The 25,626-nt window shown below is 43.6% G+C and overlaps 5 protein-coding genes across 11 annotated transcripts in view; 2 read left to right on the top strand and 3 right to left on the bottom strand.

Annotated features, from left to right (window-relative positions):
- Liprin-gamma (liprin protein kazrin) overlaps window positions 1-21,437 on the top strand; it is a 41,089-nt gene extending 19,652 nt beyond the window's left edge. For 3 of the 7 annotated variants that reach the window (XM_017172005.2, XM_017172003.2, XM_017172002.3), the window contains 13 exons: window positions 7,258-7,335; window positions 7,859-8,179; window positions 8,998-9,574; window positions 12,358-12,588; window positions 13,406-14,314; window positions 14,381-14,441; window positions 14,978-15,177; window positions 15,239-15,733; window positions 15,828-15,989; window positions 16,123-16,267; window positions 19,311-19,422; window positions 20,109-20,132; window positions 20,197-21,437. In XM_017172005.2, the coding sequence (XP_017027494.1) occupies window positions 8,066-8,179; window positions 8,998-9,574; window positions 12,358-12,588; window positions 13,406-14,314; window positions 14,381-14,441; window positions 14,978-15,177; window positions 15,239-15,733; window positions 15,828-15,989; window positions 16,123-16,267; window positions 19,311-19,422; window positions 20,109-20,132; window positions 20,197-20,658 (3,492 nt within the window). In that variant the 5' untranslated portion in view covers window positions 7,258-7,335; window positions 7,859-8,065 and the 3' untranslated portion in view covers window positions 20,659-21,437. Of the gene's footprint in view, window positions 1-425; window positions 711-7,257; window positions 7,336-7,858; window positions 8,180-8,997; window positions 9,575-12,357; window positions 12,589-13,405; window positions 14,315-14,380; window positions 14,442-14,977; window positions 15,178-15,238; window positions 15,734-15,827; window positions 15,990-16,122; window positions 16,268-17,210; window positions 17,624-19,310; window positions 19,423-20,108; window positions 20,133-20,196 lie in introns of those variants that run through there. The other 4 variants (XM_017172006.3, XM_017172007.3, XM_070284066.1 and 1 more) reach the window with 4 other exon arrangements.
- Window positions 5,000-5,690, bottom strand: LOC108078264 (uncharacterized). The gene has a single exon (XM_017172012.3). It carries the CDS (start codon window positions 5,580-5,582, stop codon window positions 5,088-5,090), a length of 495 nt encoding a protein of 164 aa, XP_017027501.1. The 5' UTR covers window positions 5,583-5,690; the 3' UTR covers window positions 5,000-5,087.
- A 104-nt stretch (window positions 21,438-21,541) lies between the features above and the next one.
- Window positions 21,542-21,928, bottom strand: LOC121502866 (uncharacterized). The gene has a single exon (XM_041776822.2). The coding sequence runs from the start codon at window positions 21,908-21,910 to the stop codon at window positions 21,746-21,748; it is 165 nt and encodes a 54-aa protein (XP_041632756.1). The 5' UTR covers window positions 21,911-21,928; the 3' UTR covers window positions 21,542-21,745.
- A 260-nt stretch (window positions 21,929-22,188) lies between these two features.
- Window positions 22,189-25,504, bottom strand: pgc (polar granule component). Its single transcript, XM_017171843.3, has 2 exons — window positions 25,348-25,504; window positions 22,189-22,866 (listed from the first exon to the last, which is right to left on the bottom strand). Exon 2 carries the CDS (start codon window positions 22,839-22,841, stop codon window positions 22,626-22,628), a length of 216 nt encoding a protein of 71 aa, XP_017027332.1. The 5' UTR covers window positions 22,842-22,866; window positions 25,348-25,504; the 3' UTR covers window positions 22,189-22,625.
- T3dh (Type III alcohol dehydrogenase) lies at window positions 22,931-25,507 on the top strand. Its single transcript, XM_017171842.2, has 5 exons — window positions 22,931-23,041; window positions 23,101-23,185; window positions 23,958-24,332; window positions 24,393-24,534; window positions 24,587-25,507. Exons 1-5 carry the CDS (start codon window positions 22,971-22,973, stop codon window positions 25,327-25,329), a joined length of 1,416 nt encoding a protein of 471 aa, XP_017027331.1. The 5' UTR covers window positions 22,931-22,970; the 3' UTR covers window positions 25,330-25,507.
- Window positions 25,508-25,626: the final 119 nt, after the last annotated feature.

The following is a 25,626-nucleotide window of genomic DNA, read 5'->3' as shown; positions in this document are numbered from 1 at the left end:
GGGAAAATTTCCTGTGGCTTTCCCAAACAGACTACAATTTATTTAGCTGATTAATTGAAAACTAAGGGGGGCGTGGTGGGGGTGGTGTCATTGCAATTGTGTGAATTTACTTGGGCGATGCAGACTTTGACCTTCGTGTGATTTTCTGGGAGCGGAGCAACAAGGATTCGAAAGAATCCCTTTTTGGGAGGCTGCTCGTCGTACCGAAAACGTAAACAAACACTTGTCCGTGGTCGTGTTTTTGAGAGGTTTTTCTCTAGCAGAGTTTGGGTTTTCCGAGCTTTCTCAACTGCGCAAAAGCGATGTCTCTCTCTCTCTATTTTCTTTCCTCTCTGACTAAGCTTTTTGTGACGTCACAGGGACGCCGCCAAAACGGCACTCGAGCCAAATGCCAAGGACTCCAGCTCAGTGCCGTTCGAGAATTTCGCCAAGTGAGACGTCGTTCCCTAGCGCCCATATCAAACTCTATCTCTCTCTCACTTCTACACCCCTCTCTTTCTAACCACGCTGAGAGTGTATGCGTGTGTGTGTGTGTCAATAAAATCAACAAGAGAATGGCCAAAAAACTTTCAACCAGAGCGTGTCCAACAAATTAGAAAGGCGGACAAACAACAAAAAAAAAAAGCAAGAAAAATCAAGGAAAAACCGACATTGACTTTAACTTTGCCACGTGGCCACTGCACTGCTTGTTTTTCCTTCCAGAATCCGAGGTAAATTTTCCCAAAACAAACAGCACCAAAGCCCAGCATCGCCGAAACAACAACACGAATAAAAGGGGGGACAACAATTGAATTTGGTGGAAAACCAGCGCCAGTAAAATTCGGTCAATATTTGTGCGAGTGTGCGTGAAAAGAGGGAAATTTTTATTTTGGCCATTTTAATGCCGCTGTTGTTGTTGCTTAGGCTCTGTGTGTGAGTGTCTGAGTGCAAAAATAAAAGAGAAAATGGCAACGAGCTGGAAAAAATCTGTGTCAGTCATGAATTACGCACTATCTCAGTGGGAATTTCGAAGGCACTTGGGATTTGTGAATGAATAATCATGCTGCTCGCATATACTATGTATATTTTTTAAACCAATTTGCGCCTGTGCGAATCTTTATTAATTTCCGCCTGGCGTTTCCACTAATGACAACACCTGTAATTGTTGTCAGACACGACAGGCACTTGGCCAACATTATTGGTGCACAGTGGAATAACAGGGATTCTTGAAAGGAAACAAGGATTACATGAGTAAATAGTTAAGATAAGGCAGAAGTAGAAATCAGGCATGAGTTAAAGTATATGTTTTTAATTGTTTTTATGGAAATTCTCTAGGAAAAACCTCTATAGTTTAATAAATAAGCTTACAGGAACACAAATCACATGGAAAAATATTGTATTTAGCTTTTCTTAAGTCTCTTTTTTTTCTGTAAAGTCAGCTTTTAACTCCAAGATATATATTCCATGATAAAGTAAAACAGACTTCATTTTGAAGTGCATAAAGTACACCATAAATTGCAGTTGTTGTTGGCCTAGGCTTCTGCTTTTTTTCTTCTTGTGCTTTAAATCAAAGACGTATGGGTCAAAAGTATGCCACCTGGCTGGGGGTAAATGTTGCACATTACGTGAGTTTCTGCGTTACGTTACGCATACGCCATGTGGGGCCCGACCAAAGACCACCAGCAGTGCGTCGCGCAATAAATCGCACGACAATAACTCACGGCAAAAACCGGAAGGCTGCTGAGGGGTACAAAGGGGGGTATGAGGGGTTATTTTGGCCCCAAGAAGGGGGTAATGGCACGGAATAAGGCCGTGTTGTGACCAGGAAAGTCACAAACTGAAAGCTATTAAGGCAAAGGACTTAAAGACTTTTTACCACCCACAAGAGCCGGAGACAGTCTTTGCCCCATCTTGGCATACTGTGCGTGGGTAACACACCACACACCACACACACACACACACATCCGTTTCCTGTCACACGAAACAACAACGAAAACTCACTTAGCTGGCTGGCACTCAGCGTCTCAGCCTCTCCGTTCGCCAGACTCACTTGACATGCTCTTAATACCAAATAAAAACAAGAGCTCAAGGACACTCCGTTCCACATTTTTTGCGAGAAACAGCTAAGAACCCCAAACACAAGGCCTACTACCCCAACCCCCTGTTCGTCATGTGTAAATTTTTAATGTTGCCAAGACCCCGAAATGTAGGTTATCAAATTGTGTTCAAGTTGTCTTCGCCGAAGCCCCGGGGAAAAGTTTTTACGGCAACGCCACTGGCACTGGGACCGGCACCGGCACGGCATCTCCCCATGGAAAAACATTTTAAATGATTTTGTTGTCGGCGGTTGTTGGATTTTTCGTGCTCTCTTGTTTTTCCAACTTTTTGTTTTGTTCTGACCCCTCTGCCAATTGGGTCAAGCATTTACATTTCACGCCTAGCGAAAATATTCAGCCAGAAGTTTCGCGGCGGTCGAAACTATGCCAGGCTTCCTCCACCCCGCCCCGCAGCTCCTGCAGCAACCTTATCCTTATCCGCTGTGTTGTACACGCTCTCAGCCGCCTGGTAGCTGCATCTATTTAGTCAAATTAAAAACACAAATTCAACTTTGCTCTGCCGGCTGCCACTAATTAATTGCAAACTAAATGAGTTTCTCGGCATAAAACTTTATCCGCAGCAAAGCTGATTGCTGTCAGTTTGTGGCTGTGGGTGGGAGAAGGGGTTGCAGCAAGCTGCAGCCGACAACTGGGGGGGGGGCAAAGATGGTTTACGTGGCTTCCCTTTCAGTGGAGCAGGAGGAGCACGAGAAGCATGTAGACCATACACAAATTGGAATTTGCGCTGCTCACACACATTCCAGTTGCTCCATCGAGGGTTTTGCTGGCCAGAAAATAGGAAGGCGATCCTATCGAGTCATTCAGGAAATTAGGGACCAAAAGCACAAGGAAAAAATATTACCAGGAATTTGTGTTTAGTTACTGTTCCTTTAAAGGGGAAATTATATATTTGGAGAGTGGAAAATGCTGCAGTAAATATTAACTAATAAGTTGGTAACTTTAAAGAGTAATTTGTATATTTCTAAGCTGCATAAAATACAATGTACTACTTTCAAGTTAGTTTTTAAAAGTTATAAGGTAGATTTCCTATATAAAATGAATCTTAAATAAATCATTAGCCTCTAAAGACAACTTTGAGTTGCAGCAAAAACTCGATAGATACCGAGGAATATTGAAATTTTCCCTCTGTGCATGAATCCCGGCTCCATTTGAGTCATCATCAGATTATGAGTCACACAGCCAGATGTGCTGGGAGCCATAAGTCAGCTTCAGATTTGTTCGACCAACGAAGTTAGCCACTCGGAAATTATTTGTCCGCTTGCAGTCAATCCGATTGGCAGGACTCGAGAGGACTCTGGCCTTAATGACCACTGCCAGGACAGATCCTCGGACAGCTCTTACTCAGTCACCAAGTCACACAGTGGGCATTGAGCCATTAAATTCTCACTTGGCGTGTGCGGCGGATGGAATTTCAATTGCCGGCTGACTGGCTGCCCGCGGCGTGAATCTGTTAATTCAACTTATTAATTTTCATTGAATTCCCTCCGGCTGCCGCTGCCACTGTCACTGTCACTGTCACTGTCAATGTCATTTTCCACTGGGGTCTGCGGCCTCGGGGAAATTGGGGAACGCAGCTCGATGAGCTGTGGTTAGTATAATTAAGTCTCTACGAGTTATTCTGCTGAACACAAATACTGCATTAATTTGCATTCATTTTGCACATGCCAAAAAATATATTCAATAAATATATATAAGCCTGGGCCTAGCAGAAATTCATTTATACATTTCTCATTGCCAGTTTCCGGGCCAGATTTATTTTAATTTGAGCCAGGCCTAAGCCCGGGGAGCACGTTTATTGTATTAGATGAATTTGCAATAAATGCTAAATATGTTGCTTGTTATTTTTTGAGGACGTCATAAGCCACACAAACGCACACATGGGACCCACACACAAAAAGCAATTTATGAAGCACACTTCTCGGGGCAATCATCCTCCACATCCACACACACACAGAATGGCAGGAGACACACTGAAAACCCTAGAGTTTAATTGAATGCGAAGGCAACTACATAAGCAGCGTCACCAGCAGACCACAAATCAAATAAGTAAAGCGAAAACAGGTCAAGTGCTCAGCCTGAACTTGCTGCAGCTGCCAGCTGGGAGCCAGAAGCCAGAAGCCAGGAGCAAGATGCTCTTCCTGGACAAAGGGAAAGCACTTAGTTGGCCAACACCAGCACGCTCCTTTGACTTGTGATATGTGCACACAAATACAACTAGCAACACACTCTGGGCTCTGCTCCTCGTCCTGCCCACTTGCAGCTGAGTGCACCTAATCTGGATCCGCCTTTGAGCTCCGGGAAACTCTCGGGGCTCTCTGGGAGATGCTTTCAAATCGCCACAGCGGCTAATTTGTGCAGCTCCGACACAAATTGTAACTAATTTTGCGTCCCCAACTTTCCGCTTTCATTCCGATGCAAATTGCCGGACAACCTGGGCCAACTTAAAGCCCCAAAAGTTGAGTGGTAAAAACCCAGTTCGCAGGCTTGTTCGCTCGAAAGTTGACAGGTGATTTTCTGCAAACTATGTCGAAGACAGACGCGGGCGCCAGGCGGAAGTTGACAAGCCCGGCGACAGGCAAAAGTTTCTAAGCGAAAAGTTTAGTCTTTTACACGCCCAAAATGAAAATGGCTTGCTAGAAATCGAATTTCAATAAGCTAGAGCCTTAATACACCCTCCAGATTTCGCAATAAACGCAGGTTTTTTGTTAGATTAAAAACAAGTTCATAACATCATTTCTTCATAACTTTGGAAAAAGTTTATTATATATATTTGTATATTTTGTTCTTTTTGTTTATTAAGCTCAAAAGTTAATAAAAGGTTTCTGTTACAAAATTACCTTTGAAAATGGAATCTAAACTTAAATGATTTAAATTTAATTATATATATTTAACTCTGTACTTAATACTTTACTGTACATATTTTTTTATTTATTTTGCATAATTAAAGACCAATAAATTTTGTTTTTAAATTTACATTCGACATAATTAAGCTCAAACATTCTTAAAAACTCTCGAAAGTGTTTTGGGATTCCTAGACTCGTAAATGTGGTCCAGTTTCTGGAGGTACCGCTCCCGCATGACCGCATCCTTTCGCTCCTGCACCGCCTGATTGTGACTGGTGAGATCTTTCAGCCGCAGCGAGATCTGCTCTGTACGCCGACGCACATGCTCGTCCACGTCGCGGGTATAACGCTTCTGTGCATTTTCCCAGCTGCTAGTGGTCTGTCTTTGGTGGCGATCAGCGATCAAAGCCACTCGGGCCAGCCGGACGGACAGCTTCTGTACCATCTCCTCCTGCAGCATGGTGCGTCGCTCCTCCGCCGCCTTCTGGCGCTGATCCAACTGCTTCTTTAGCTCCTTGGGTGGTGGGCGTTTCTTATGCCTGTAGCGCAAAAGGCTGGGCTGCTCCTCCTTGACGGGATCCGCAATATGGTGGTAAAAGGCCAAGGAAGTGGATTTCTTTGACAAGTTTATAGGATAACTCATAATTTAGAAAACAAAAAACAAAAGTATTTTTAACAATTTTGACTACCGAAAGGTTGAACAAAATACAGCAAACCAAAAGCTGGCATAATTTTCAAGGAGTTACTTTTACATATTATATTTACTACTAACTTAATATACTTTACTCGGAAAAACCTGTACTTTTTTAATGATCCCCAAATAACACTCATCTCAGGTGGAGAACATCAAATATTTTAATTACCCTTGCCTTTGCTTTCCTCAAATATCCAACATTTAAATTACGAAACCATAAAAGTTGAACAGCATATTTTGTGATTAAAAAAGTACAATTAAAAGGAGCAAGAGTATAGAGTGCGGAAAATAAAAGAAAAACACAACACACACACACAGTGCTGGCAGTTAATGCAGTGTTGCCCATGGGCCAGCAAGGGTTAAGAGCACCCCATTTATCTGCGGCCTGTCTGTGTGCAGCATAAATACCTATTCAACTCCCCCGAACTTTGTGTGTGTGTGTGTGCTGGTGGCACACGGATGTAACGCAAAAGTTGCTTGTTATTATTATGATTAAAGTTTCTGCTACTATAGTGTGTGGCCCACACCACATTAGTGTGGCCACGCCCACAGCCACGCCCCGGCCTGCCAGGCTTCGCAGCTTTTGCCTGCTTTTCCTGCTTTAATATAAATGTTTGTGGTTTCGTCGTCAAGGTGCTTTGGAGGCGCTCCTGTGCGCCCTAAGCCCCACACTGTACATATTCATATGTAGCCAGTGCCAGCTCTATCGCATCCATTTGCTTCATGGGTTTTTGGGGGAGCTGCAAAGAAAGAACATGAAGCCAAAACATGACCGCAACATATTTTGCCGGTCATCCTTTGTTGCAGTTGATCCTAAAGCGGATTAAACTTAAAGTATTTGCGTGGCCTGGGATGGGTTTTTGAGGGCAGAGCTGCCAATTGAAGGGGCAATTTTCGGTTGAGCATATGGTGGAGCTGGGCTTAAGGGATGTATCTTAAAATGACGGGACTTAATTGTGAACGGTAAAAGGTACAAGGGAGACACCTCATTTAACTTTGAATATGCAACTGTTTAGTGTGTGTGTATAGTGTTTTGCTATGTACAAATTTCCCCAGTTTTTTCCTATTTCCATTTGATTTCAATTCCCCGCTTGAATCTTTACCTTTAACTTTGGTAATGAGTTATTTGTTGGTCAAAAGCGTACATATGTGGCCGTCACCTTTGGTTTCCAACCAGTTTAAGTTACAAGTACCTCTTGGGTTCAGCCACACCGTCCTTCCGTATGTCCTGTCACATGCCTCCTGCTCAGTTAACAGCTGTCACTCCGCCCCCTTGAGACTGGGAGCTGTAATTTAACTTCCCCTGCAGAAGCGGCAGCTGTAGTGACAACTGCAGCAGGAGGACTGCAAACTGCAAACTGCGAACTGCGAACTGAGCGTCGACATGCAACGGCGGCGAAAGATAAAAAAAACAACACGGAAAACAAACCCAAATGGAGGTTTATGGCTGGTGTTGGCCTACATACATGCAGGCAATCTAAGACCACTGGGGATTCCCACCCGAAGCTTTTAGTTTTTATGGCCATCTTTGTGTGGCACCCAAATTAGTTGGGTTGCAGGAGCAAAAATCGTTGCATACCCGAAAGGCGCTGACTGAAAATATTTCATTTTTGTTTACTTGCAGGACAACTCGTAATTGAATGGGAAATTGAAACGAAAGCGAGAGAGAAAGGGAGGGAAAGTGAGAGACAGCCAGTTTAGAGTATGTATTAAATCCCCATCTCCTCTACTTTTAGGGCCTACACAGAGAAAACCTAGCCCTGTTTAAAGTTATTTTTAAGATCATTCGAGGAGCTAATCAATATTTGGAAGAGCCAAAAATATTTATAGTAACTAAAAGTTACTTTCAAAAGTTTTTAAAACAAAATTTGTAACTTAGACATGCCACAAAAATTACAATTTTAGTTTTTTAATAGAGATTATTGAAAAGAAATAGGATATCATTTTTCTTATTCATTTCTCTTATTTAAACAATTTCAAATCTTTTCTTAAGCTGCCTAAAATTAAACTACGAAATATGCACTTCGGTACTCCCAAATCATAGCCTTCTTTTAGGCTCTTCGAGAAACACTTTGAAATAACTTGGGGTTTCAGGTAGTTATTCTTATATATTGAGTTTTAGCTCAGATTAAACGTTTATCTATTATAATTTATATATTTTTTCAAGATTTTACTTATGGCTAAATCCTTTCCGTACTACTATATATGTTTTCTTCTCTGTGTAGGCCAAGTCAGAATGTTTGAGCGTCGATTAGTTCAGATTTGTGGCAGTTGAGGCGCCAAGAGGAGCACCAGACCGCTTCATTCTTCGACCTTCGTCCCTCGCACTACCCCCTCTGTGTGTGTGTTTGCTGGTGGGTGCGTGTGTGAGTGAAGCGTGTGTGTGTGTGTGCGAGAGGAGGTGCTGGAGTGCTGGACTGGTGGTGGCTAGCATGCAAATCAACGGTCTCGCTGCCGGACCCACGATGGCAGCCTCCGAGCCACCAGAGCCGCCGCCGCGCAATCCGGATCGCATAAACGCCTCGCTGCACAAGCTGGGCGAATCCGTAAGTACCATTCCGCTCCCCAGAATACCAGAATACCAGATACCAGTTACCAGATGCTCCATCCTCCTCCACCTTCCGCACCCGCAAACACGATACGAAAATTCACCAAACGAATCCGCACTTGATGTTTAACCTAATTGGGTCTCATTCATTGCTGGGGAACAGATTGCATGCCTCCGGTTCAGATATTCCACCATCCTCCACCACCACTCCCCTCTTTTTTGGTGCACCAACTACTACTTCTTGCTCGCCTGCTTTCTGAATGAACAAAAAATAAACTGAAATTTCGCAAAAAAAAAACCCTCATCTGCATCCCTCATTGACTAATTGACAACTTTGGGCTCTTTCTCTCTGTCTCTTTATATATATATTTTGCTATCTCCTGTCTCTGCTATCTGTTTCTGGCTTTTAAAAATTTTTGTGGGGCTTTATTCAGGGATTTTCTCATTTTGCAAAATCAAATTAAATGTGAATAACTACTTTAATTAAATCACAAATTATTTATACTGAAGCATTTAAGGTAAATGCCTAGGATTTGGCTTAAGGCTTGAGTTTTTTAAAGTTTATCCCTATAAATAAAAAATGTTTCAAAATAAAATTACAAGACTTAGGTCGCTTTTAGTGACTCGCTTTAACTACACAAAAGAAACTTGCTTATGCGCATGTAAAGTGATTTTGCGAAATGGTCTAAGCTGCTCGTAGATTTTTAGCATCTCTTCTCTCCTTGCTTATACACTTTTCCTCTGTTATCTGCTCTAGTTGGTGCTCAGTTTCCGAGTGATTTCTAACAACGTTTTACTGCACTTAAACTTTTCCAGAAAGTTGTGAAATCCCTGGACTCTGCGAAGGAGAAGGCCACCGCCGCGTCCGTCAACAATAACAAGCCCATCAGGCCGCTGCTCTCGCTGGACAGCACAGTGACGGCCTCGACATCGTCGGGGTTAATAGGAGCAGGCGGAGGAGTGGGAGTAGGAGTTGCTCCCGCCAAGCCATCACCTCTGGTTTTGGCCAATAAGCGAGACCTAACGCCCAGCAACGACAGCAGCTCGTCGCCGGCCAGCTCGAATGGCAGCAACCAGACGCTCACGCCACCCATGACCGCCGATAGCCAGGCGCTTCAGTTCCAGAACCAGCACCGAACACCTGCACCTGCATTGGCATCGTCACAGGGACCAGCGCATCCCGGCAAGGGGGAACCCCAGCAGCAGCAGCAGCAGCAATTACCGAATGGCATCGGCAGCGCCAGCAACTGCAACAGCATCAGCAGCGCCACTTGCAACTCCAGCACAGCCATGATCCATGCGAATAACTCGAATTTAATTGCCGCAGGTCACTTGGCCCAGGCGGCCGGCCCCGCCCACAATGCCCCCTCCGGCGGCAGTGCACTCAGTGCAGGTAAGTGTGTGGGTTGGGGTTGAGCCAAAGATGAGTGTGTGTGTGTGTGCGAGAGAGGGCAATGTGAGTGTACAGGGAGAAAAACTCTTGCTAAAGTCAAGATTTTTATAAAAACAAAAATTCTAAAGATTACAGGATCGATATTTGTTATCGGAAATCATAGAAACAAGAAATTTTTATAGGTATAATATCCAACTTATCGATAAAAATATTTCTCTTATATAAATAACCTTATAAAGATCAAAATATTGATATTTTAAATATAAAAAAATATCGCAGTAAACGTTAAAATATGGATATTATTAAAAAATATCCCCAGTAATATTTAATTTAATTAATTAAATAATATTTACATTCAAAAAGATTTGAAAACACTGTGCACTTTTGAATATCCTTTCTATAGACTAAAAATTGGTGTGATAAACCAAACGGCAAATCGATTTATCGTGCACCAATCGCCTTTTATCGGTCTTTCATTTTAATAATTTATCATAAAGAAAACTTGACTTTAGGGAGTATTTTTTTGCAGTGCTTGGAAATGCATTTGTAATGTGTAAACGCCTGGGGACTGGGCGAGGCGAGGGGAACAATCAGCAGATTGCTGCGGGCAAAGAAAGGACCTCCCAGGGAAAGGGAGGGGGATCTTTGCAGCATGAATGAACAAATGCCGCCCAGTGGCGGCCACTGTGGGAATGGCTAATGGGCGGTGCCCATTGCAGCCAGGAATTAAATCAGCGTCCCTGATTGAATCCTTTCAGTCGCCATGCTGATTTAATTCCGTACCCCAAATGCGTAAATTATTAAAAGCCGTTCTTACTTGCTTTTTAACTTAATTGCTAAGCATTCATATCAACCCAAAAGGAGTAAGAAAATACGAGAAGATTGTAAATTGAAATTGCTGTTGTGGTTGGTTGAGAGACATCAGCCAGGGGGAGGGATAAAGGCCACAAGCTTAAACTACAGACAAAATTGGACATCCACCTAGCCACACAGACTGACACTACATGCTACAACAACGAAGGACGAAAAGCACACGCCCAGGACGAATGGTGGGTTAGGTTTTTCGAGAGATGAGAGTGCCTTTTTTAGGTGGGGTTCCCCGGGTTGCCGACGCATCGGATTATATCAGAATGGCAAAGTGATGTACACTTCAAAAATCTGACAAATGGATGGTAATGGCCTCGGTGCAAGCACTATCTTTCCTCGTTCACTCTCCTCCCAGAACACAGAACCCAGGACCCATCAGTTTGAGTGCTGCAGTTGAAAAGTCATCGGAGCGCAGAGTCCGGTCATCCCGGGGAAGGTGAAAAAGTCGGTGGATCCCAAAGTGGTTGCGGTCGAGTTGGGCTTGGGGGAACTTAAATGCTGGAAATTAGACAGAGCACTCTCTGTGCCCAGCCTGGTCGCCACTTGAGTTTTTGAATTTAAATAAACGTTTACTTTTTTAAATTGTCCCTTTTTTTATTCCATTCATTTTGACCTCGATCTATATATCCGTACACTGTAAAGCGAACGATTAAGTGCTAATTAAATTTTAATTTAAATCCTTGGACATAAAATAAATCCATGTTGACAATCAATAAGCACAAAAGCTGGAAAAAAATATATGGCGAAAGGAAAATCGTTGTGTGTGTGTGTGTGATTATCCTGCGGTGTGAGTGTGTGTGCTTCTGTGCAATCAATTTAGACTCATCAACATCATCAGTTATTCACATGACTGAACCGGCGACCTGGATGGGGAATTGATGATGTTTTTGGGAAATAAATAGATAATCAAATTATTCATCTCGTAAATGCATTCTTATGAATTCACATTGTTTTTGCCATTACTCGTTGACTCGTTTGCATTTAGATTAATGTTCCGAAAATCAATATTAATTTATTTCCCTGTTCGACTGCTAAAATTGTTGTTTATTTACTTTTCAATCCTGTTTGTCCGTTTTCGGGTGTATTGTGTTCCGATGAGAGCAAAATCTAATTTCGAGTCCTGCACGCCTCTGTATTCCCCTTCCATTCATCTGTCACCTGAGCGGATTATATATACATATATATCAGTCAGTCACACATACACTGGGGGAAAATGGGTCATTGGTATGAAATTTTGGTATGTTTAAAGTTGTGTAATTGGAGAACAGTATTTAATAATAGGAAATATACTTTTCTACATCTACTTAATTTAAAATAATAAATTTTCCTTGATCTTTAATTTTTAAAAGAATTTTTTAATGTTTTTTAGGAAAGACTAATCTGAAAAATGTTCTAAATAAATTTTGAATTTCAATTAAACATTTTATTTACTACTAATATATATATATCAGAAACACGAGATTTGAAAACTCCTAAAGAGGTGCCTAAATGTAGGCAACAAAATATATTTAATTGTTTTTGAGAGATTCCTCATCGCTGAATTTTTATCTTTAAACAATTTACAACTCATATACCTTCAATATAATTTAGATAGTTGGGGAATTTAAGCTTTTCTAAATCGATAATATATATCTTTTCGTAAGCCATTTTCTCAGTATGACCCACTCACGCATACAGACAAGCCCCATTACCATTATCATCATTTGTTGGCATTGTTCTTATACTTGCTATTGCTGTTGTGGTCGTTGTTTGCCATTGCTGTTTATTTGTTTTGTTTGGAACTACTTATTGGGTCAACCCGAATTTGTTTGCCTACCCACCCACCTCTCGATCTCCCAACCATTCCTGCCCCGACAATTCCCTCTGAAAAGCGTCTATATCTATATCTGTATCCGAACAATGCCGTGTATATGCAGTCGACAAGCGAAATGCCAATGATGTGTGCTCGATGGCCAAATTAACGCAGCCGGATCCGGACTTTCCAATTACAATTCCAACGAAATCGAATGCGAATCTGAATATAAATCCATCTTTGGCACTGGGACCACCGCACTCGCCCACCTCGGCCGCCAGTGCGGCCTTGCTCCTGCTGGAGTCGTCGTCCTGCGATGGCAATCGGAACGACGAGTCAAGGTTCCCCGGGCCAGGTAAGTCAAACAATCTATTTTCCCGATCCCTCTTTCGCTTTCAACTCAATTTCCGCTCTGTATTTTTAATTGAAGCAGCTGCAGTCACAATTAACCCGCATGCCTCTGTATATTCCTATATCCTCTATCCTTTATGTATACGTATATAGTAGTTGCACTTGATCCCCATTCATCCGCTTAGTGCCTGCCGATTCATTGCTCTTCTGGCCTGGTTAAGTTATAATTGCACTGAATTTAGTAGTTCGCCTGCAAAACTTTGAATGTGTTCTCCGTTCTCGTTCGCCTTTCAGTTCTCATTTTGCATATTAAATGCGATTACTCCGGCATCAGCTGGCGCTTGGTCTTTGGTTGTGTGCCAAAGGGATTGCTTTAGTTCCCATTTTATATCCTTGCAACTGAAACTTGGCGGGGGTGAGGTGTAAAAATGCGCGGGAATCCGAACCAGTAGTGGGTTAGTGGGCTAGAGGATGGCATCAACGCTAATTATGAGTAGAATATCGATGAGCAGGCGTGCATGCCAGTTGGTTGGTTGGACTTTGTAGTTTTTAATGGGAACAGAAAGTTTGAATAATAAGATTTGATATTAATAGGGGTCCTGTTGGAGTGTTGAAAATTTTAAAATTGTAAATTATGATCTAGTACTTTATCAAAAGGAATTAGAGTACTTTTTACATTCTGCAAAAGTCCCTAATTACTGGCTTGCACACCTGCCACGATCACCGCTTGTCCGCAGCTTGGTAGCTGTAGATGAAAGCTCCTTAAGCAGGGATTAAGTATTCCCCAGAATTCTATGTCACAAATCACCCATCTCTTACAGAAACTGCCCTGAAACTGCGCGAGGAGAATGATCGCCTCAATGCCGAACTGCTCCGGCTGAGGCGACACCTTGAGCTCTCTACAGATGGTGCAGTGGGTGGCGTCATGGATGCAGTTCCCGAAATTGAGACGAGTCCCGGTGCTGAAGGATCAGCTTCTAAGGATCGCATCGAACGTCTGGAATCCGAGCTCAGGTCCGTGAAGAACCAACTGCTAACCATGCGGCTGGAGAGGAAGAAACTCCGCACGGACAAGTCGGATCTCCTGGGCCAGGTCAAGCAGCTGTGCGCCTCGCTGCAGGAGAAGGAGCAGGAGCTGCGTGACTTTATCCGCAACTACCAGGAGCGGGTGAGGGCTACGGAGACGACAAATGCAAAGATCTCGGGTGATCGGGATCGGGAGCGTTTCCAGTTGCTGAAACAGGCGCGGGACGAGGCCGAACGTTCTCTGGCCCTTGCCCAGCAGCTCTCCGCGCGGGATCTACAGCTCCAGCGACTGCAGGAACAGCTGCAGGAGGCCCGTCGACAGATGACCGGATGCCTCTCCGACCAGGAGAGCCTTCACTCCTTTGCTCCCCTCACACCGCCGTCAGCAGCGTCGGGAATGCTTGGCCAGATGGCCGCCGCATCTGGAATAGGCGGTGGATTGGCCGGCTTGCGGGGCACAGGCGCCGAGGATAGTGGGCGAGGCAACTCTTTGTCCGCCTTTAGCGGCAGTTTGAGCGGCGGTTCCGGGGCCACGGCGGGGGATCGTAACTCCTGTTCGAATGACTCTGGGCTGAGGAACAGCAGCGACCGGGAGAGCACGGGCGGCGAGCTGAACTTTAGCGATGGCACCTGCGACAATGGTCCCTGCATCACAGTGGATCCGGACAGCATTTCGCTTGTGTCCAGCCAGAATATGTATCAATGTGAGTGAGAAAATGGATTAAATATTTATGTTTTGTTATAATATATAAATTTTTAACCTTTTTTAGTCGGAACACCCAAGGAACGCAGCCCTACATTGTCGCCACTCAACTCGGCTGCCTACTCAAGGTAATTTTATAAAGAAACTTTGAGAATGAAATGAACATTTGTAGCATACTTTCCGTCACAATTTTAATTGATTTTAAAACGATTCTTGTTTAAACTATTTACAATTCAACTAGAATTGTATTTTTCTTCATTAGTAAGATATGAATTTCGTTGGTTTGCCTCAACACACATTTAATTGTTAACTGCTAGCCTTAGAGCCTACTGATTCATATAATTGTTTATTTGCATTGCAAATAAACTTAATTCAGCAACGACAAACTTTACATTATACGCTTAATTTAATCTTCGCCAGCGGTCATGTGTAATTAATTACATTTTGAAAACCAATATTAAAACAAAATAAATTGCACATGGTGGGTGCTGAGATTACATGAAAATTTGCGATAAATTTAAATTCTGTAATGAATAAAGCTTAGATTTCGTGTTGCGTGGACATTGATGCATGAGGTTTATTTGTTGCCAAAAATATATATATATTATATTCTAATTAACTTGTATTAAATTACTATAATTATTTACTAAACAATTTTCATTAGGTCTGTGGAGCAACTGGGCTCACCTGTGGACCCTGAAGGACCTGGTGGTGGCGCCATTAGTCGGAAGTTTGCCAATGCCAGCAAGAGCGGTCCTCTGGGTGCTCGGAATGGACGAGGTGGAACTTGGGGCAGCATATCCCGGGTCTTTGCCCGCTCCAGGAACAAGAGCAAGGCCCTGTCCGCCGATGGAGTGTCTGAATGTGAGTGCTGGAAAAATAAAGAAATATGAAAATTAAATAAATATTCCCGATTCCCTGCCAGATGCTGACTATTCCTGGAATCCCATGTCCGAGGAGGGCTACGCCGAGAAGCTGCGTCTACTGCGCGAGGCCTCTCAGCTGCCCATCGACCGCTGGCGGGCCACCCAGGTGCTCGCCTGGCTGGAGGTGGCTCTGGGTATGCCGCAGTACAGCGCCAGGTGTGCGGAGAATGTGAAGAGCGGAAAGGTCCTGCTGGAGTTGAACGACGTGGAGCTGGAGGCTGGTTTGGGTCTTGCCCATCCAATGCATCGTAAAAAGCTGCGACTGGCCATTGAGGAGCAGCGGCGACCGGAACTGGTCCGCTACCCGCTGATCACGCAGCTGGGTCACACCTGGGTGGCCACCGAGTGGCTGCCGGACATAGGACTGCCGCAGTACGCGGAACCATTCGTTCAGTCCCTGGTCGATGCCCGAATGCTGGACACGCTGTCCAAGAAGGAGCTGGAGAAGTTCCTGGGCGTCACGCGGAAATTCCACCAGGCCAGCATTGTTCACGGTAAGAGTGGCTTTTGAATTAACAAATCGATTGAAAATCTGCCTTTCCTAGTGAACTCCTTCCACTAAATGAAAACTTTCCCCTCCCTCGACAGGCATTCACGTGTTGCGCATCGTGAAGTACGACCGACAAACGCTGGCCATGCGCCGCGTGCAATCCGAGTCGGTGGACACGGATCCCATTGTGTGGACGAACCAGCGCTTCATCCGCTGGGTGCGATCCATCGACCTGGGCGAGTATGCGGACAACCTGAAGGGTGCGTGTGCCATATCGATGGCTCTTTGATTGCGCCATTCACGGCTGCAATTATGGGGCTCCTACACCTTTTGACCCGCTCTTCTAATCCTGATTTTCTCCCTGCCCTCTACCCCATTCTGACCAATTTGCAGACAGCGGAGTGCACGGCGGCCTGGTGGTGCTGGAGCCATCATTTTCCGGGGACACCATGGCCACTGCCCTGGGCATTCCGCCCTCGAAGAACATAATACGGCGACATCTCAACACGGAATTCGATGCCCTCATTTTGCCCGCACGGTAAGTTTTAAGGGGGCTTAGCGACCCCACAGAAACCATCTAGGATATCTAGGATATCAGTGTGTGCTGTGTGTGTGTGAGTGGGTGCTGTGCTTGTGTGCGTTGTGCGTGTGAGTATCCTTTGTGTAATCCCCCGGGTTTGACATGTGAAATGTGAAAACATAAATATGTGTAGCGTAATACAGCAGCGTTTTGATTAGAGTTGTCTTTGTTTTGATTGAGTTATTGCCGTTTTGTATTTCCATCAGCCCCGTAACCCCTCCCCCAGAGTTTATACTACATATATTAACTTTCCCGTTAACGGTTTTTGTTGTGTGTGTTCTGTTCCTGCACCCTACCTCCAAGGCGTGGTGTTCCTCTTAGAGGACTTTTGTTTGGCGTTCGTTGGCAGGCATTACTTACGTGTTACTTTCGTTACCGAGGGAGGAGCTCTTCAGATCTCATTTCACCTGCTTATTATCATCATACATATTATACGTACACTCATCACTCATCCACCACTGGCTATTATATATTTAGTGCTTTGAGATCATTCGTTTATCAGCTGCTTCTTATGTGCATCCATCCATCTATCTATCTTCTTCCGCATCCCCAAATCGACTGGGCCAGCCTCTCGACTCATTAGATGTCATATCATGCGACGTCATATCTGTATCTGTATCTATATATCTGTCAACTCGTGCATAAGTATGTAACGTAACGGTCTCCGGCCTGTATCTACTAGATAATACTGTACTTAGTTTCTTTGTTGATGATCTTGTGAACGTGTCCTAGACGAACTCTTAAGTAAAAATAAAAATTAAATTTACAAATGCCTCGATAAAGCGAATCGCACTAATGGCGGCCCCCGTGGCCATGTTTCTCTCTCTTTTCTTTCCCAACAATCACACAATATAAAATGTCTCGATCCGATATTTATGTGTTTTTTATATCCGAAATGCAGATACATTATTTACTGTCAAATGGAAGAATTTCAAATGGAAGCCTCCAGACAATTGGCCAAATTGCAGGGCCACTAAATCGCACGAGCCACTAACGAGATTGTCTAGCCGAAACTCAAACGGGACTCATACTGATTTGTTTAGCCAAGCTGAGATGATGATGATACGATAATAACTATAGGGAGAGAACAATAACTGGAGCACAGCGCTAGTCACTTCGTCATTACGAATATAGTTGATAGATCCACACACATCCAATTAGTAATCGTACCGAATACGATATAACATATATTATTAAGTGCTATAGGCATCGAACTAGGAACGCACACATCCAAACCAAGTGTCCAAGCTTTGCATATCCGATATCGATATTAGGATACACTCCCCGAGGAGCGCTTAACGTTGCATTTACTTAGGTTGGTTTACAAGTCAAGCATTTAATGTAGTAAAATCGAGTAGAGTTAAGGCTTTTGCGTCAATGTAATCGGGAGAAAGGAGTGGAAACTCCTTGGAAACGATATTAAATGTTACAAGTCTAGGATATAGGGGGCATTGCGAATGCCACCACCACAGACACATACATACATATTTTCACGCGAGCGGCTTTCGTCACCCAAGAGTTCACTGTGATACAGGAGCTGTTTTCTGAGCTCGGTGAGCCGGCCACCGATGCACAATTGAACCATAAAGACCAATTACATAACCACACGCTCGCACACACACACGAGTCCATGAACATGAACATGAACACATACACATCAACATTTCCGTGGTTAGTTGACTTAGTCCATGTTTGGTGTTGCATACTGTGGAGCGTTCTAATGAGTTTGCCCTGCGGTTCGAGTCCCAGCTCTGTTTCTACAATACCTTGGCCGCCCAAAATGATGCTACGAAATATTTCGCATTGCCAAAATATTATTATTACCTAGGAATTTTGATGACAGCAACCGCAGGGTTAGCTCGCCCAAGTTAATTTATTTAAGAAGTCGTTGTTTTGGTTGTGCAATTTGCAACTACAGTGTCAATTGTAAGTAAAACTTGCTTACTAAGTAGCCTATCTCTCTGTCTCTCTTTCACACTCACAACACACACACACACGCAAATGCAGACACTCGACAACAAGTTCTATGTATGTGTTATCAATGTTCTTAAGTAGCTTGAACTAGTCTAATCGTTGTCATCTTACTAAGTACCATTCTGCATACGACTATATACATTATCGATAATCGAACCTAACTGTGTGATTGGAACTCTAAGGCTTTAAAAATACAAGTTTATTGGCTGCTCTGGTTTCGTGTCTCTGTTGGCAATACTACTATATTCTTTTCCCGAGTTATACCTTTTCTTTCTTCTTTTCGGGGGGTTTTCTCTCACCATAGATCTTGGATATTTTTAGTAAATGATATTTAGTTGTTGTTTTGCGCTACGAGTAGTTACTTATGCTAATTATCGAATACGGAATACGAAACAAATAAAAGTAAAATACTCTCCAACATTGATTAACCAGAATTTTTCGTCTTTGTCCCGTTTCTTTTTTCCATCTTTCCTATATTTTATCCACTCTCTTTTGCTTTGCCATCCGTATGTGTTTCCTCTTCAATTTCCAATTGTAATCGAATCAACGGCTTGTTGTTGTTGCTAACCTCTGCTTGATTGTCCAACACGATTGCCAACACAACAATGACAACAATACCAACAACAAATCGACAACGACATCAACAACACAACAACAACAATCAACAACACCTCAATGAAACTAATTTCTGTGTGTGTATGTGTGCCTGCTGCCTGCCTGCTCTCTCTATCTCTGTCTCTGTATCGCTATCTCTGATGCTCTGCCCGCCCACCCGCACTCTCCAATTCACCAAACCAATTGCTCCAAACTCTCCACACTTCCCTCATCTGCTGTCTGTGTCCTGTCTTCTATGTGCTGCCTGCGCCTGCCTGCCTACGAAAATCGAAAATACATGCACATACCAACCCACCCACCCGACAACAACAACAACCACAACATGATATTTGCCACCCACTCACTCACACACACACACGCATACGACCTATGCAAAAATTCGCAAATCGAAATTGCCATGTTTGTTGTGTAGAGCGACTCTTGGTCAGGGCATCCGTTCCGGTTGCGGCGTTGTGCCACTAACGGGACCCGGCGGACTCCAGCACTATGCCACAACAGATCGCCGCTCGAGCGGTAGCCTCAGGGTAAGTACCGAGCTCTATTTTATATATCAAGTCTATAACCTTTATGTCTAAAATACGAATACAAATACTCTACCAAATGTCCTTACTCTCACAGTGTCTCAAGCCTGTATTGACGTGAAGCTTTTGTTGTTGCTCGTTGTCTTATTTTATAAATAAAATACATAAGTCCTTATAAAGTATCTGATATATTATTAATTGTAAATTTACTGAAATTGCAGTGAAATTTGATGATGTACATCTACGTTTAAATTGCAATAAAACTACAACCTTCTGTTATATGTATATCTATCTCGCTCACACTTGCAGTTGCCTCAGATAGTTAGTCGAGTGTTGAACCAATTTTACGATATATTGAACATCGTAATCATTGCTTAGTTTTAAAAAATCAAAGCTAACTTTCTTAAGATATTATTTCCAGTTAACTCATGATACCCATTAAAAGCATGTCTATTGTTTCACACAGATTAAAACTTAAAACAATGCAAACCAGCTCAAAACACAAACATTTACCTATGTATTTCCAATTACAATCTAACAAATTGCTTCCCAGAGATATAGTAAGTCTAAGCAGCTAGCAACAACCTAAGCCTCACGACAGTTCCAGGAATTTATCAATGATAAAAGGGCTACATAAATTAAGTTTAAAACATTACAAATTTTATTCTTTTCATTTCTTGTTAAATTAGATTTCGGCATGGAAAGGATCTCAGGTGGGTTTAACCTTTTTTTCAGCCCCTAGAACTTGTACTAATTGTTGATTATCTCTCGTTTCAGAGCTCCCTTTCAAAAGCCTTTCGGTTTAACACCAAACCCCATCGCACCGGCGACCGCAGCTCCTTCGGCAACTCCACCTCCCCAACGCCTTCGTACAGCAGCAGCGAGGGTGGCGGAGGAATATACGCAACCATAGGCCACCAGTATCCCCATCCGCATCAGAATCCGCAGCAGCAGCAGCACTATCACCACTTCCTTCCGCCGCCAACGACGGCTCCACCACCCATTCCCTCGGCAGGGGCCATCTATGGTCATGGGCATGGGCCACCGCCTGGTCACCGTGTGAGTGCTCCGCCCGTGGGCGGGGTGCTGGATGCGGGCGTAGCAGAGGCACAGCTGCTCTACGAGCAGAGTCGGCGGCGCGTGAAGAGCATCAGCGATATTGGGGCCTCGACAAGTGCCGGCAGCGTGGGAGCCTGCAGCCTGGGTGGCATATCGGCCTCCTCGGAGTCGCCCGAGTAGGTGGGCTAGCTAGATAGGTTAGGATTAGGGATAGGATAGCGAACCAGACAACCAAAGATACTCAGCTGCAGGCCACCATCCAGGACCCCGACTAACAGACCTTCCCAGCTGCATTTGAGCTTAGATTCTAAGAGCAAACTCTATTCTACATTCACGTCAGTGTCAGACCCACCTAAGAGATACAAGCATTCAGCAGATACGGATACATATGCGTCGAGAATACAAATAAGCGAGTAAGCATTTGATCAAATCAGATATAACTACGAACCATATGCTAAACTCAATTACAGACATAATACATAGAGTAGACTAAGCCCAGAAATCGAATCAAACACTAACGGGAATAGTTTAATCAGTCACATTCGTAATTGTAATTGTAATTCTATTTGTAATTGTAACTGTAAAGCTAGCTTTAAACCGATTTAATACCAGGAGACGGAGGCCGATCCGTTACTCACAGAATACATAGCCGATGGATAGCAGACACTGGAGAGGCGATTGCAATTTAGATAAATTGAAATTATTTTGTAACCGAAACTATCGTAGCTAAGCAAATGGAAACGGAAACTATTGAATTAAATTTGATAACTTGTAAATTATGGTAAGCCCTAAGCAGCGTTCAATATCGCATGGTAATGGTTAAACTCGAAATACAGAAACGTAAACAGAATCAAATATAAGCTAATTACAAACAGACAAACGCACTTCCCCCGAACCCTCGCACAACCAAAGGAAGTCAAAGTCAATGTCAAAGTCAGCCCGCTTAATCCGCCAATCTATCAGTATCGAAGAACCCCCAAGAAGCGTCAGGGTATTATTAAGCTGACCAATTTAACTCTAGACCTATGACGAACAAACTATCGAATAAACCAATGATCAAAACTCTGTTGTGAACGGAACTGCATTTATTGTGTCCTGGGGGGAGGTCCACCCACTAGATGAGTAGGATCTCAACGTATTGCATTCTCTCAACTCCAAAACATTTCACCTTCACCGAGAGTTGATGTGCCTCCTGTGTCCTTTGTGGTTCGGTGCAGCGTCGGGGAGGCTTGGTCGCGGACTCCATCTCCTCCATCCGCTCGGATTGCTAGCGTCGATCGTCATCGTTGTCGTTGCGCGGTCGTCGCGTGGTGTACGGACGACCCTTGGGCTCCGGATTGGGATTTGGATTCGGTTCGGCGGCGGTCAGGGTGCCCAGGCTGCCGATGAGGGCGAGGATGCCGAAAACCAGGAACAGGCTGAACCACTTCATATTGTCACGCTGAGTATCAGATGCGAACTGCTGAACCACCGGCTGGAGATCGAACGTTTTATGGTCTGGCGCCAAATGCTAATCAAGGGAATAGCCGTCAACATCGCTTACCTTTCCCAGTTGTTTATGTTCTCTGATCGCCGCGATAAGTCCAAATTGAGTTGTAAATCTAGCGCTAAAAATGGGCGGACATTCATTTAGGTAATTAGCTCCAGCGAACAATTGTTCCCATTACAATCGCATCTGAGCGTGGGATCTTTCATCGAAAACAATTAGCCTTATTGCAGTATTATAGCTCATATATATTTGAGTCGTTCTTGTTAAGGATCTAAAACAGATACGATAATCCCTTTCTTTGTTTTTGTATACATTATGCGATCTTTCAGCCTATGCTGACTCTTTGGAATACAAATATTAGACGATATCGACGGCAAATGATTGCCAATTGTTTTTACCTGGGACTTGGCTTGATAAAAAATAAACAAATTAATGACGCGGAATTTTCACAAATGGAAACGTTGGATAAACACGGAAAATATAAAACTTTAGCTCGAACAGGGGTATACAAAAACCTTTTTTGGGGACTGATAATACAACAAGTGCAAGCATCTCTCAGAAATGCTGTTACGAAGGCCGAATGACCTGGCTTAGCTTATTAACAATAAATTATTTATACAAATATCACAATTCGGGCTTCTGTGGGGATGTCTTCCTCTCAAAACATCCACTGATCCGTGTAGGGCGGCGGGCTCAGGGTCAGCTTTTGCTGGAAAAGCTGGCCGAGCTCGTTCATCTCCCGCTCGCGACGCAGCTCCTCGCCTACCTGATGCCACAGGCTCTCGAATCCATTGTCGTGGGCGGTCATCGAGACGTCGCCCTCGCAGGAGCTGTCCTCGAAAACAAAGGAGTATTCTTTCTGGTAGTCGCACATAATTCTGGTTTTCTGGTTTTTAAAGCTGCAAAAAGAAGAGAAATTCAAATGGTTAGTTATCGATCAAAAGTTGCTATCGAGGGCGCTCATTATCGATGCCAGCTCTTATCAAACATAAAGCTCGAACATATGTTTTCATTTGTGTACAAAATGTCGCGAAAGAACGTCCTGAGTTTGATCAACACGATCGTGGCCAACTCGTAAGTATTACGCCAATTTACCGGTATTTTTATTGTAATTTTTTGTTATTTATTTAAAGCTGCAAGTGCCCCGCCCACTCGCATAACTATGGCTCCGCCGCCCCCACTGCAGTCCAAACCGGGCGCATGGAATACGCCTTTGAGGCAAGTATTTACCTTGGACTTTGGCCAGCAGCCAGATAGCTAAGCAAGATCATTTGCAGACGACAGTCAGCCAAAGTCTGGAGCAGATAGCAATCTCCGGCCTTTTATGGTTTCTATAATCAAATAACTTAACGTCTGGGAAATAATCTATTATGTTCTATAGCGAGTTTTATATTGAATTTCCTTCTTAATTCAACAGGTTTCAAGAAGCTAATTTTCTGTGGTCTGTCTAAGTAAACTCTTGTGAAAATTTGTTTAAAAAGCATAAGGGTTATATTAATAATAAATAGTAATAGTTAATCGATAGATTTATGAAACTACAGCCTTTGGTATCCAAATTTCATTGACTTTTTATATCAAAATTAACTAAGATTAAAGAATTTAAAAGTGTTTTTTTTATGAATGATTTATTTCCGACCCTACATATTAACTATGTATATATATTCTTGATCAGCATCAACTGCCGAGTCGATCGGGCCATATTTAATATATTTTTTAAGAGTTACATCATTAAAATTTCCAAAAATAGACATAATTTTTAATTAAAATTGTCAAAAATAACCAAAATATTTTAGTTTTTTACCCTAATAAATACTAGCGCAGTGAACTTTTTCTTATTAAAGTGAAGGCTTTTTTAACTTGGCTATGCAATTTTAGTTTATATAAATATATCAATTTTCAATTTGATCGAATGACCCAATTGGAAACTGTAAGGGTATAGCAACATCGGTTTACCGAATATTTAATATTATATTATATAAATATTCTTTAGATGTCCGCCTCAACTGTTCGCTTTGGACCCGGAGTAAGTGCCGAAGTTGGAGCTGATCTCCGGAACTTGGGTGCCCAAAAGGTCTGTCTGGTGACCGATGGCAATGTGGCCAAGCTGCCCTCCGTGAAGGTGGCTCTGGACTCATTGGCACGGAATGGCATCAACTATGAAGTTTATGATGAAACCCGCGTGGAGCCAACCGATGGGAGTATGTGGCAGGCTGCAGAGTTTGCCCGTCGCAATAATTTCGATGCATTCCTGGCAATTGGCGGCGGATCGGTTATTGATACAGCCAAGGCAGCCAATCTCTTTAGCAGCGATCGAAATGCGGAGTTTCTGGATTATGTAAACTGTCCCATTGGCAAGGGCAAGGAGGTGAGGTTTGCATAATTAATTAATTTTATTAAAAAATTATATATTATTATGTAACCGCAGATAGCTGTGAAGCTGAAGCCCCTGATTGCCATGCCCACCACCTCGGGAACTGGCTCGGAAACCACTGGAGTGGCCATTTTTGACTACAAGAAGCTGCATGCCAAGACAGGAATCTCCAGCAAGTTCCTAAAACCCACTTTGGGTAAGATTTAATATATATAAATTTTCAAATTGTTAAACGGAATTTCTCCCAGCTCTGATCGATCCCCTGCACACACTCTCCCAACCGGAGCGCGTCATGGCCTTCGCCGGATTCGATGTCTTCTGCCACGCCCTGGAGAGCTTTACGGCGGTGGACTACAGGGAACGTGGCCCGGCGCCCAGTGATCCCAGCCTGAGGCCCACGTATCAGGGTAGGAACCCCGTGTCGGATGTCTGGGCACGCTTTGCTTTAGAATCGATAAGGAATAACTTTGTGGACGCCATCTATCAGCCGGATAACTTGGCCGCTCGTTCCCAGATGCACTTGGCATCGACAATGGCGGGCGTGGGATTCGGTAATGCCGGAGTGCACCTGTGTCACGGCCTCTCCTACCCGATTTCGGGGAATGTCAGGGACTACAAACCCAAGGGCTACTCCCCAGATCACGCCCTCATCCCACACGGCTTGTCCGTGGTGATCAGTGCCCCAGCGGTGTTTGAATTCACGGCGCCTGCCTGTCCGGAGCGGCACTTGGAGGCTGCCCAGCTGCTGGGGGCCGAGGTGAAGGGAGTAAAGAAATCGGACGCTGGTAGACTTTTGGCGGACACTGTGCGCGGTTATATGCAACGCGCCGGCATCGAAAATGGCCTCCACGAGCTTGGATTTTCGAGCAGCGATGTGCCCGCCTTGGTCGAAGGAACCCTGCCCCAGGAGAGGATCACTAAGCTGGCGCCCAGGGCTCAAACACATGATAACTTGGCGCAATTGTTTGAGAACTCCATGGTGGTGTATTAATTTGGCAGCTCAACTTACCCACGCTCAAATGGTTCGCTTGAAGAAAAGTCTTTAACTAACGGATCTTGGTCTGGATATAAGATCACACTAAAGCTTGGGAGATTATTGAAGCTGCTGGATTATTTTATATACATTTTAGACGAAAAATACTATATACTTTAATACATTTTTAAATTTATATTCAAGCTTTGTTTACTTTTTTAATTGGGTTTTTCAAGTGCCTTTTGTTGTGAATAATTTTAAGAGGAATACTTTTGGTTCTCCTTTGTGATTTGGTATTATTTACGGAGTCTGAAG

This window comes from Drosophila kikkawai, chromosome 2R (assembly GCF_030179895.1).
Source record: "Drosophila kikkawai strain 14028-0561.14 chromosome 2R, DkikHiC1v2, whole genome shotgun sequence".
Taxonomy (NCBI): domain Eukaryota; kingdom Metazoa; phylum Arthropoda; class Insecta; order Diptera; family Drosophilidae; genus Drosophila; species Drosophila kikkawai.
Note: the sequence above shows the minus strand (reverse complement) of the source record. Positions and strands in the feature narration are given on the sequence as shown.